The sequence below is a fragment of the Alosa alosa genome, chromosome 13 (genome assembly GCF_017589495.1).
Source record: "Alosa alosa isolate M-15738 ecotype Scorff River chromosome 13, AALO_Geno_1.1, whole genome shotgun sequence".
NCBI classification, from domain to species: Eukaryota; Metazoa; Chordata; class Actinopteri; order Clupeiformes; family Clupeidae; genus Alosa; species Alosa alosa.
Window position 1 is genome coordinate 10923409 of NC_063201.1, and position 12500 is coordinate 10935908.

At 46.4% G+C, this 12500-nt stretch overlaps 1 protein-coding gene across 2 annotated transcripts in view; it reads right to left on the minus strand.

Moving 5' to 3' along the window:
• Positions 1-12500, minus strand: part of cdkal1 (CDK5 regulatory subunit associated protein 1-like 1) — a 264617-nt gene that overhangs the window by 112662 nt on the left and 139455 nt on the right. For both annotated transcript variants that reach the window (XM_048261662.1, XM_048261663.1), the window contains exon 9: positions 6959-7125. In XM_048261662.1, the coding sequence (XP_048117619.1) occupies positions 6959-7125 (167 nt within the window). The remainder of the gene's footprint in view (positions 1-6958; positions 7126-12500) is intronic.

Here is a 12500-nt window from a genome sequence, read left to right on the forward strand (position 1 = left end):
CCTGGAGGCAGAGGCTCATCTCATCTCATCTGCTTCTCAACAAGGAACACATCAGCTCTGGGTTTCAGTGGTTAACTGACACTATGCACGAGGCCCAGTGTAGACCGACATAAGACTCTGGGCCAAAAAGAAGCAGCTTCTTTTGTCTGGCCCTAAAAAGATCATGTGTGCGCACACACACACACACAAATCCTAAATAGTCATGTAAAGAAAAATAGTCTCAAGTAAACTAGATTCATGTGTAACACTTGCCAGCAGAAGTGATGAGTGCACAGTACACCGTAATGTTTCATTTTAGTTTGTTTTTTATTTTTTATCTGGGCATCATAGCATAATAATGATCTAATAAGTCATCAATACCATAACAACACCACAGCTGGCCTCTACTCTACTCCTACAGCAGGCCTCTACTCTACTCCTACAGCAGGCCTCTACTCTACTCCTACAGCAGGCCTCTACTCTACTCCTACAGCAGGCCTCTACTCCTACAGCAGGCCTCTACTCTACTCCTACAGCAGGCCTCTACTCTACTCCTACAGCAGGCCTCTACTCCTACAGCAGGCCTCTACTCCTACAGCAGGCCTCTACTCCTCTACTCCTACAGCAGGCCTCTACTCCTACAGCAGGCCTCTACTCCCACAACTGGCCTCTACTCCCACAACTGGCCTCTCCAGAGTCCCCCCACCCCAGCACCCCCTCCACTGCTGCCCACTGTCACCAGCAGGGGACTAAAGGACAACAATAAGACCAGCAGGGAGCAGAGAGGGAGGGAGAGAGAGGAAGAGAGAGAGGAAGAGAGAAATGGAGTGGGAAAGTAGGAGACTCCTTAATCTCTAATTACTGGTGTGCTTGTGTGTGTGCACACATGTGAATGGTGTGTGTGCGCCTGTGTGTGTGTGTAAGTATGTGAGTATGTGTGCATGTGTGTATGTATGTGAGTGGTGTGTTCATGCATGTGTGTATGTATGTGAGTGTATGAGAGTGTGTGTGTGTGTGTGTGTATGCGTGTGTGCGTGTGTGTGTGTGTAAGTAGATGAAATTGTGGTGTGCTGTGTATAAGTCACCAACAGATCGAAGGCGTCCCTCTCGGTCCATCCCCCTGTCCTGCAGAAGGCACATTAGGCCCGTAATGAGCGGTGCGTCTGGCGGCTCTCATTAATATGAAAATGGACGTGTTTGTAGCAGAATTAGCCGCCCGCTCCGAATAAAAATTGCAGCCGCTTCCCCGGGGCGCCCAGGGATAATTGACTAAACTGTGAGTGCTTTCTCTCTCTCTCTCTCTCCTGCTTTCTCTTCTCCTCCATCTCTCTCTTGCACGCTCTCTCTCTATCTCCTGCCTGAGGAAGAGAGAAAGGAGAATAACACGACAGCATGGTTCCCTAAGGACTGAGAATCATAAGAGAGACAGAGAGGAGTAATGTGTGTGTGTGTGTGTGACACTGACGCTAAAAATGTGAGGGAAAAACGTAGCAGAAGGAAGCACTGAAACAAAAAGAATGACGAAGAGATATGAGAGAGGAGGAGAGAGAGAGAGAGAGATATGAGAGAGGAGAGAGAAAGAGAGAGAGGAGGAGAGAGAGAGAGAGATATGAGAGAGAAGAGAGAGAGGGAGGAGAGAGAGAGATATGAGAGAGAGAGAGAGAGAGAGAGAGAGAGAGAGAGAGAGAGAGAGAGAGAGAGGAGAGAGAGAGAGAGAGAGAGAGAGAGAGAGAGAGAGAGAGAGAGAGAGAGAGAGAGAGAGAGAGAGATTGTAACATTTTAAATGACAAACTGACAAAAGGACCGTAAACAAACTGATCAACATCTTGGACAATGAATGTCATCCGCTCTACAGCACTATCAAAAACCAAAAGAGCTTGATCAGCTGGAGACTTCGCTCACTGCCATGCACAACTGAAAGGCTGAGGAAGTCATTTGTTCCTAGGGCCATTGAACTGTTCAATGCCTCACTAAAGGGAAGAGGAGAGATAGACTTCTCTGCTTAGGCTGTCTGCCTCTCCACGTCCATGTTTGAGTACTGACTGCCCACTACTGCTTACTACTGTTTTACTACTGTTTTACTAATGTACACAGCCTAATGTTTTCACTGCTGTTTTACTGCCACACTGTTTTTCATGCTATATTAGCACACATGATCAATTGGCTGCGGTCAGGCTTCTGATACAATACTGAATGAATGAATGGCTATAACCCTATTACCTCAACCTGTTCTTGCACTGAAATAGTTTTTTTATTTTACCTTGTCTACATTACACTTTACTCTCCTATTTGTCTATATTATTTATGCTGGTCTCTAGACCTTACTCTTGGACTAATGTTGGACTACTTTTTGCACCTTCACCATGCCACTCACTCTCTTGAGCACCTTGCCAGGCACACATAACTAAGGACTATGGTTGGACTACTGTTTGCACCTTCACCATGACACTCGCTCCCTTTAGCACCTCACCAGTCCTGGCCCTGTCACTACAAGCGTCTTATGCTTGATCACCCTCAAGCACATTGGACTTTCATAGGCCCGATACCCTTCATCACACACACACACACGGTTAAGGCCCTTGTCCGCGTTTGGTTTCTTCAGTCCCCAGCTCAAACCCCCAAAGACATACTGGTCACTCACTAACACGCACACACACGCGCACACGCGCACACACACACACACACACACACACACACACACACACACACACACACACACACCTCTGAGCTGGACTGACAGGCAGAGAGACTGTAATCACAGTTCTTCTGTGAGCCATTTGTACTAATGGCACCAAATGGCTCGTGAGAAAGGCCTGGCTGACAAGGAGCCGCCCTCTCCGATCGATCACTCTCCCCCTTCACGTCCATTTCCTGCACTGGACGCTCACTCACACACTCCAAATGCTACTGGGAACTTCTACTGCTGTTTAATCTTCTTCCTTCACTCTTTCTTGCTTTGTTTCTATCTCTTTCTATCTCTTTCTATCTCTTTATCTCTTGTTTCACTCTTTCTTTACATAGAGAGGGACTCGAAGGGCAGGTTCGTCTGTGTGAGTGTAAGTACAGTATTTCAGTGCATTTGTCTGTTACATGTAAATATGTGTATACAGGTTCGCAAGAGTGAGCCTGTGTGATTGAGTCAATGAGTGTGCATACTGTATGTGTGTGTGTGTGTGTATGTTTGTGTACTGTATGTGTGAGAGTGTGTGTGTGTATGTGTATGTGTGTGAGTGAATGAGTGAGAAATTAAGCGAAAGAGTGTGTGTGTGTGTGTGTGTGTGTGTGTGCGCGCGCACATGTTCTGAAAGGAAATGCCAGATAGAGCAATTCCATCAAAATGGAGCAATCTACCCATCATGACTGACCTGAACAAAAAGCCACAGTCAGCCAATGACAAACCATTTGAAAGGGCTCAGGGTCTTTCAGAACCAATCACGGTCTAGAAAACCAGCCTCACCTGACAGTGCGTAAAATACAGGGCTCACATGAAGGAGAGATAAAGTGTGCTTGGCATTTTCCAGGCATTTTAGCCCTCTTGTTTTAATGTAAAACGTTTGGAGCATTTTCCAAAAAATGGATTTCGCCTCAAAAGCCAACATTTACAGCGGATCCATTAAATATCCAGACTATGCTTGAAACTCCATAGTACTCCCACAGCACTCAAGTAAGCACTGTGCACTTGAGTCAGGGGTTAAAGTGGGGGGGGGGACGGAGGGGAACGCAGTTCCGCCACCTCAGATAAATTAATAATAAATATATTCTTTCATACCAACGATATAGCGGGATGATATTGTTAAAATAAATGGTGAGGTCATTTTTTGCGTGTACAGAGGTGACCAAGAAGCTAGCAATTCTTGTACTCATAAGTATTGCTACACCACAATACTCAATATGTTGTCCAACGGTGAGTCATTTTTCCCCGTTGCACTTACACTGGATTTTAGGGTTCCCCCACCTGCCAAATCCCACTTTAACCACTGGGCGTAGTGTACAGATCTTTGTCTTGAGAGGTCTCAGCTCGGATCTCTGACGTCTATCTGACACATCCGCACAGATGAAGGAACAGCACCTACAACTGAACCTCTTTAAAGAAAAAAACAAAACAAAAAACAAACATCAAAATGGACTCCCTATGCCTTGCTCCTACCAAGGAGGTGCTCGTGACTGATGACCAACTGACAATCTCTGACCATGTTGCTCTGATCACCAAGTTGTGCTGCTTTGCACTATTCAATATTATGTAAGGGATAATGTATAGACCCTTTCAACAATAAAAACAAAAACAATGCTTGACCATTCTATTTGGTTCCCAATCTACTTCCTCTGCATTAAGATAACATATGGAATGTTAAAACGGAAGCCTTGTGGGGCCAACTATGATGCTGATAATGGAACTCTTGAAAGGGTCTATAGAACGCCGGTCATTATTGGGAAAATAAGTCCCGACAGGGCGAACCGGACCCCGACGCGCCAGCGGAGGGGTCTTGCTTCGCCCTGAAGGGACTTATTTTCCCAATAATGACCGATACATTATCCCGCTTATTATACGGCTACTTGCCAAAACGAAAAAATCAACTCCACGATATGTCTCTTTACACTTATGTGTTACCGTTTCGTCGTGGCTTTTGCTGATAAAACAAATAGTTCGCAACACACGCTGAACTTAAATCAAACATTCTTTAGAACACAGCTGACCAACCGTCTGCTTTCACTTTTGAATGAAGATCCAATGCAAGAAGTGACCGGACTACTTGCGGAGCGATATGAAAAACTTAAATCAGCAGCGCAAAAAACGTTGCCATTGACAGCGGTAATTATATGTTTGCAGTGGTATGTTGGGAAATCCCATTCAAGTCAATGGAGCGTTCTACTAGCAATGTGAAGAATAAAAAAATATAATATGTAATGTAATATAATATAGCTATGCTATGTAACTGGAATACAAGTCCTCATTTGCTCAAGTCGCTATGGATAAAAGCATCGGTTAAACTAATAAATATTATTAATATTAACAGGTGTACTCTAAGGGCTAATAAATATCATTGATGTTAACAGGTGTACTCTAAGGGCCTTTCTGTTAAGAGGTATTCAGTAGCTGGCTAGTCAATGGCTGGTAACTCAACCCAGCATTGTTATCAGGCCTACAGCCCATCCTTAGAAAATCCGTCAAGATGGAGTAAGGTTTGTAAGGTTTCAGCCCATCCTTAGAAAATCAGTCAAGATTAAGTAAGATTGTAAGGCTTCTGGAATACAAGAGCAGGAAGCTGCTCTGATTTCCCATCTGCGTAACATAAAGAGTGTATCTTCTTGAAGCTGATTAAAGCTTTAAGCTTTCCCCCAAAACATAAGAACAATGACAACTACAATGCCCACACACCTCCTGGGTTAGTAGCCAATCTGATCTGAAGAGTAAGCTGCTTTCAACACTAAAGTCAAGGGGAAATTCCCAGAGAGCATACATAGTGATGAAAAAAGCCCCCTTTGTGTTATACAACCAGTGGATTTGGAAAAACTCTTGAACCGTCGGCTACATTCATTTCTGTGATTGGAAATGTAGAACGGATGTGATTCCCAGCTAGAATCCAGATGTAATTTCACTCAATGGTAGGAAGTGACATGTCTCAGTGTGTCCATCTGAGCTGTTGTCCTCTCTTTCTGCCTGGCTACTCCTGCAGCTCAACAGGCAAAGTAGGATGTTGGTCACCGAGGTCATGACTTCATCATGATATCAGCACCACACCTATTAATAAAACTGCAGATCCAATCACTTTGGACAATAGCGTCTGTTAAATAAATAAAAGGTACATCTGCCTGAACCGGTCCTGATCTGATTCGATTCACTCCAAACCCGAGCCCGAGCCGCAGAGCCACCAGACCTGCGCCGCACGAGGGCCAGCACTGGGCCGGACAGCTGCCGCTTCCCACGACCCCGCTGACCTTCCAGGGAGCCAGCGCTGGGTCTCTGCGTGAGCTGATGGCTCACTCCGTGTGTGTGTGTGTAAAAACGCGACGAGCTGACAGTTGTGTGAAACGTGGAAGGCGAGCGGCAACCGGAGCCGTTAAATTGGGCCAGCGGCGAAGGACGAGCGAATTCACATTAGCATAATAGATAGGCATTAAGTGGCCAGCGGCCCATATGCACACAGCCCCCTCTACATTTCTAATTAGCGTTTAATTGTTATTTTCTTTCATTTGGGGGGAACGAGGGAGAGGGGCGGAAGACTAGTAGAGAGATAAAGATAGAGAGAGAGAAGGAGTGAGAGAAAGAGAGAGCGAGAGAAGCTTTATCCATTTTTAATTTGAATGTAGCTGAGCATTAGCGTAACCTATACATATGGGGACAAAATTACAACCTCAATTAACCCCGAGCAAATGAAAAGTGCCTCCCTCAGCAGTTTACCGTGAGCGGAGGGATTAAAGCACCGTCCACCTGGGGCTGATGGGGTAGTCCAGGGAGCGAGCAGGGGGCTATTGTTCCTCCATCGGGGGGCTTACTGGGGCTGCGTGCGTGTGTGTGTCTGTATGTGTGTGTCTGTCTGTCTGTGCGTGTATCTGTATGTGTGTGTGTGTGTGCGTGTCTGTGTGTGCGTGTGTCTGTGTGTGTGTGTGTGTGTGTGTGTGTGTGTGTGTGTGTGTGTGTGTGTGTGTGTGTGTGTGTGTGTGGTGGCACGCTGGGGCCCATTGTTCCTTCAGAGCGAGTCTGACAATTAGAGGAGAGAAAAAGTCAGCATGCCTCTGAGACGGCATGGCCTTGAGCTGAGGAGACGACGCACTCCACGACCGAGGGAGGGATAGAGAGAGAGCACGAGAGAGAGAGAGAGACAGAGAGAGAGAGAGGGATGAAAAATGAACAAAAGAGACAGAGGGAGGAGAAAGAGGGTGAGGGAGGAACTACTAGTCATTTCCTCAGAGAGAAACAGAACAGCTGACAGACATCCAGACAGCCAGCCAGACAGACAGACAGAGCACACACACTTACTTCCAGGTGTTCGAGGATGTATGGAGGGTTGGTCATGCCCAGCCTGAGCATGGCACCAGCCGGGATCTCCTCCACCAGCTTCCACAGCAGGGTGGGCAGATCTGTACCAATGTCTCTGCCGTAGGCGCCTGTGTCCTCACTCGTCAGCCAGATCTCACACACACCCTCTGCAAAAACACACACCATGGAGGTGATTATTATCTCCTAAGGTTATGAGAAGCATTAGAACACAAAAAAAAAACACTTTCATGTGCAGATAAACAAACATATCAAGCTGACAATACACACACACACACAGTCAGGGTGTTATGTAAAAGAAAAGGAAAAAGGTATGCTGAAGCCAGGGAACCCACAGACCATAATACACACACAGCACAAGACACACAGGCTTTAAGAACAAATGGCTTTGAAGGGAAGGCCACCGATGTCTCCAAAGATAAGGCATCATTCAGATATCTTTGTGTGTGTGTGTGTGTGTGAGTGAGATAGAGAGATAGAGAGAGAGATAGAGAGAGAGAAAGAGAGAGACAGAGAGAGAGAAGGCAGCAGAAGCAGCAGAGTCAGCAGGCAGAGTGGAACCAGTGGTTTTCTGTTAGTTCATTTAATCACTCACTGACTACAGTGTGACTGTCACACACACAGTCTGTGTAGGCATGTATGTGCGTGCATGTGTGTGTGTGTGTGTGTGTGCCACTATTTCCCCATGCATAATGATTACCAGGGATCATTAGGCAACAGTCAGGCTTCACTCTCAACAGTCCCACTGAGTGTGTTTGTGTGTGCGTGTGTGTTTGTGTGTGCGTGTGTGTTTGTGTGTCATAGGATGAAAACCATTACCATCTACAATGATTTGTGCCCTTTACGCTTGTGTTTTTAATGTATGATTCCTGTCTCTAACCACACACACACACACTGATACACATCAGTTCTAAAGCACACGATATAAAACACGACAACACTAAAACATGCAGACTCAAACAAACACACAAACACACACAAGATCTGGACTGATCTGGAAAGTCACCGAGTGAATGATGAGACAAACAGTACCCAGACATGAGGAGAGCCTGGGCTATTATTTACTTGCTATACTGGGTGCCATTATAGATCGACTGACACACACACACACACACACACACAGCTAGACCAATGCAGCCTGAGTGAGGGAGATGTGGACTAGAGGGTAATTATTATTAATAGAAAATATATAATATCATTAATACTGTCAGTCACTACCAGTCTTCTCCCGTCACTCAGAGACACACGTCAAGGGCATCGGTGTGTGTGTGTGTGTGTGTGTGTGTGTGTGTGTGTGTTCATGATAGTGTTGACCCTGGTATGGGAGAAATGTTAGGGCGCGCGTGTTTTTCTGACCTGGTGCCAGTTCTTTCCAAGTCGTCACCGGCACACACTCCCCGTTTGATGTCACAGACATATGCCACAGAGTGCTGCGGCCGAACCCAACGAGAGGATGAAGAGAGAGAGAGAGGTGTGGAAAAAGAAAATGATGAAGAGAGAGAGAGGTGTGGAAAAAGAAAAGAAGCGCACAGCGAGCGGAGGAGGGAGGGGCGATGGAGGGCAGAGGCCCAGAGGAAGCAGCTGTGGCCCGGGGGCAGACGAGGCAGCGCGCAGGCCTTTCCTGGAGGGGGCACCCCTCTCCGCCCAGACGCACGGCTGACGCGTGTGAGGGGCAAAAGGGGGCCCCTTAGGGGGGGCAGGCTGGGTGGTAGCAGGGGGTAGTTACTGACAGATGGGGTTCCCAAACACTCCTAGTCTAGTGTGTGTGTGTGTGTGTGTGTGTGTGTGTGAGACAGTGAGTGTATGTGTGTGTGTGCCTAAGTGAGTGACAAAGAGAGAGAAAATGTCTGTGTGTGTGTGTGTAGGTGTGTGTCCATGTGTGTGTGTGTGTGTGTGTGTGTGTGTGTGTGTGTTACACAAACCCAGAACATCAGCAAATAGCAGTGAGCAGGGATGAGGGCCAAGGTGAGGACCAGCAGCTGAGAGGTTGTCTGAGGCAGACATGTTTCATAACTCCCATGAACTCATGATCCGCCACACACACACACACACACACACACACACACAAACACCAGCTAATTCTACTAAATATTAACATCAATCATGGGCCATCTCAGGGCCTGATCCGTAACGGAAGTGGCTCTGGAGTTAAGACTGTGTGTGTGATGCTTCATCTAGAGTTAGAGAGTGTGTGTGTGTGTGTGTGTGTGTGTGTGTGTGTGTGTGTGTGTGTGTGATTGCTTTCGGCTGTATTCACTGAGAGCGTGACACCGAGGGCGACAGACCGTGGGCGACACACTGCGTGCCTCAGCACCATCCCCAGACAGTCTGGAGAGAGGGAAAGGGACAGGCTCCAGCTCAACAGCGCACACACACACACACACAGACGTTCTCGACCCGACTGCCTCAGCCACGTCATGTCACGACACACACAGCAGTCGCGCTCCTCTTCCGCCGCTTCAGCAGAGATTAACCTGTCACCGGCCATCAGTCTCCGCTTATCCGCACCATCTTTAAACCCCACTCCTCTCTCTGTGTGTGTGTGTGTGTGTGTGTGTGTGTGTGTGTGTGTGTGTGAGAGAGAGATTGCGAGTGAAAACACATTAAACAGCCAGCACTCAAACAAAATGAATATTTGAAGCCAGGCAGCGACAAGCCAGCTAAATACTTAATCACATTTGCGAAAGGCCTACCACCCCAAGAAAAAACAATCTGGCCTTGCGCTTGTATATGTGTGTGTGTGTGTTTGGTGTAATGTGTGTGTGTGTTTGGTGTAAAGTGTGTGTGTGTGTGTTCGGTGTAATGTGTGTGTGTGATCATTCATGGCCCTTCCGTGCTGATACAGCCTGTTCATCTGAGCTATACCTACACTGGGTCTATCACTGGGTCTATCACTGTGTGTGTGTGTGTGTGTGTGTGTGTGTGTGTGTGTGTGTGTGCGTGCGTCGTGCGAGAGAGAGTTTCACTTCCCTCCACTTTTTCAACATAATGTCGTCCTCGTGCCAGACATCCTAAGAGATATACATGGTGTTTCTCTGACCGAGTCAAAACCAAGCCACTGGACCAGACTCTAGACAGACACAATATGGACTTACTGTACGTACACACCGCCACCGACTTGAGCTTCCAAAGAAGCTCTGGTCGCCCTGTCAAGGACGCTTGTCAAAAAAGTACAGGCTGGCTTGGATGCTTTGGCAGCTCTGACGTGACAGCATTTTACGTTCGATCATGTTCTATCTTAATACTTTATTCTATTCGATTGGTTGCTGGTCGTTGGTCGCTGAACCGAGTCATAGCTCATTACCATAAAGTTGACTGACTCAACTTTCTGCTTGGCAGCTCAAAAGGCGCCCAAAGCAGCGGCGTAGATTGATAATATTATATGGTTTACCCGCTTCTGGCAGCGGAGAGAAGCCGGCTTCCATTGAAAATGAATGACTTCCTGAATCTTTGGAAGCTCAAGTCGGCGGCGGTGTGTACGTACAGTTGGGACATCAGACCAGCAAGACGGGTCTAGACAAACTACAGCGAATACTTCCACATGAATGGACTAAAATCATATGACTACAGCCATGACAGTGACCCGAGACTCTGCTTCAGACAGATTACAGACATCACAAGGCTAGATTAGTCTAGACTACAGTCCACAAAAAAATAAAAAATAAAAATAAACACAAGACTAGATTAGTCTGAACTCTAGATGAGACTAGAGTCTATACAGGACAAATACATTGTTCTCTTGAGTAAATAAATAAATAAATAAATAAATAAATAAATAAATCCTTTACAAAATCCCTGTGATATTTCATTCAAGGTGTCACTACTAATGGCCCCACAATATGAACACATATCTATAGGAGACTAAATTGGGTATCATGAATTTTCTCATTTGCAAGCCAATTAGGGGACAAGGAGGAGGCTGTGATTAGCATAAGATTTAACCGCGCTGATTAGCCATGAGAAAGCCTGTTAATGAAAGAAGGAAACAACTGTCTGTGTGTGTGTGTGTGTGTGAGCGAGCGAGCGAGAGAGAGAAACTGAGTACATTTACACATGCAAAGCAAACTCCTACAGGCTGCTTGTATTTCTGCAGAGGTGCTACACGATCTTCACCATCATGGTGGTGCAGGAACACAAGTCCTATGCCTGTTATGGATGAAGGCACACCACCTCCAGCTGAACCTCTCAAAGACTGAACTGCTGGTCCTCCCAGCTAAACCTACCATACACCACGACATCAACATCAAATTTGACTCCCTGTCTGTTTCACCTACCAGGACTGCAAGAAATCTAGGAGTTGTTCTCGACAACCAACTAAAATTCTCAGATCATGTTGCCTCAGTCGCCCAGTCATGCTGTTTACGACTCTACAACATCACGGAAAATCAAGACTTACTTGACTTAAGATGCTACCCAACTTCTGGTTCAGGCAATAGTCATCTCACGACTTCGACTACTGCGCCCTCCTGACAGGTCTCCCAGCCTGCGCCAGTGAAACCACTTCAGATGATCCAGAGCGGCGGCGGCACGCCTGGTCTACAACCAACCCAAAGGGCACATGTTACCCGCTGCTCATCCAGCTACACTGGCTACCTATGGCGGCCCGCATCAAATTCAAGGCTCTAACGGCTTGCCCACAAAGAAGTCTCTGGTTCTGCTCCCACCTACTTGAATGCCCTCATACAGACATACGCTACCTCCAGACCGCTCGCTCCTCAGGCCGAGCGGCGTCTAGCTCTACCACCAATGCGGCTCAGGCCAATCCAAACTTTTCTCATCTGTTGTTCCTCGTTGGTGGAACACACTGCCAGTTCCTAAAAAGGGCAGGGACATCCCTCTCCATTTTCAAAAAACTCCTGAAGACCCAGCTCTTTAGAGAACATCTCCTCTCATAGCAACACTTACAACAAGTCTTGCTGATCCTAGCACTCACCAGCCGTCTTAAACTGACACGTAACTGTTAAAAACAGCACTCACTGATGCACTTATTTTAACTGTACTCTAATGTTTTTTAAATTGTCCTAAAATTGTTGAGAATTGCTCTAAAACTTAAACTGTTTACCATGTTGTTAGTCGCTTTGGCTAAAAAAGCGTCAGCCAAATGTAATGTAATGTAATGTAATGTTCGGTTGTCCACTTCACGCAATGAACTCCTCAACACACCCGACATTCGTGTGCAGCAAACACTCTGATGTGAGTCTACTCATCTTGAGTCAGAAGTGTGTATTAGTTTGAGGTGTGTGTGTGTGTGTGTGTGTGTAAGAGTGTGTTTGAGTGTGTGTGTAACACTCTAATGTTAGTGTATTTATCTTATGTCAGAAGTATGTGTTACCCTGAGTGTCATCTGCATACACTTGCGTGCGTGAGTACGTGCGTGTGTGTGTGTCAAAGTGAGCATTAGACAGCATCTTATCAAAGAGCCATTGAAGTGAAGCTATGTGACATGATGATGTAAAAGGATGAGTGGAGGAAGACAACAGAGAGAGAGAGAGAGAGTGTGTGTATGTGTGTGTGTATGTGTGTG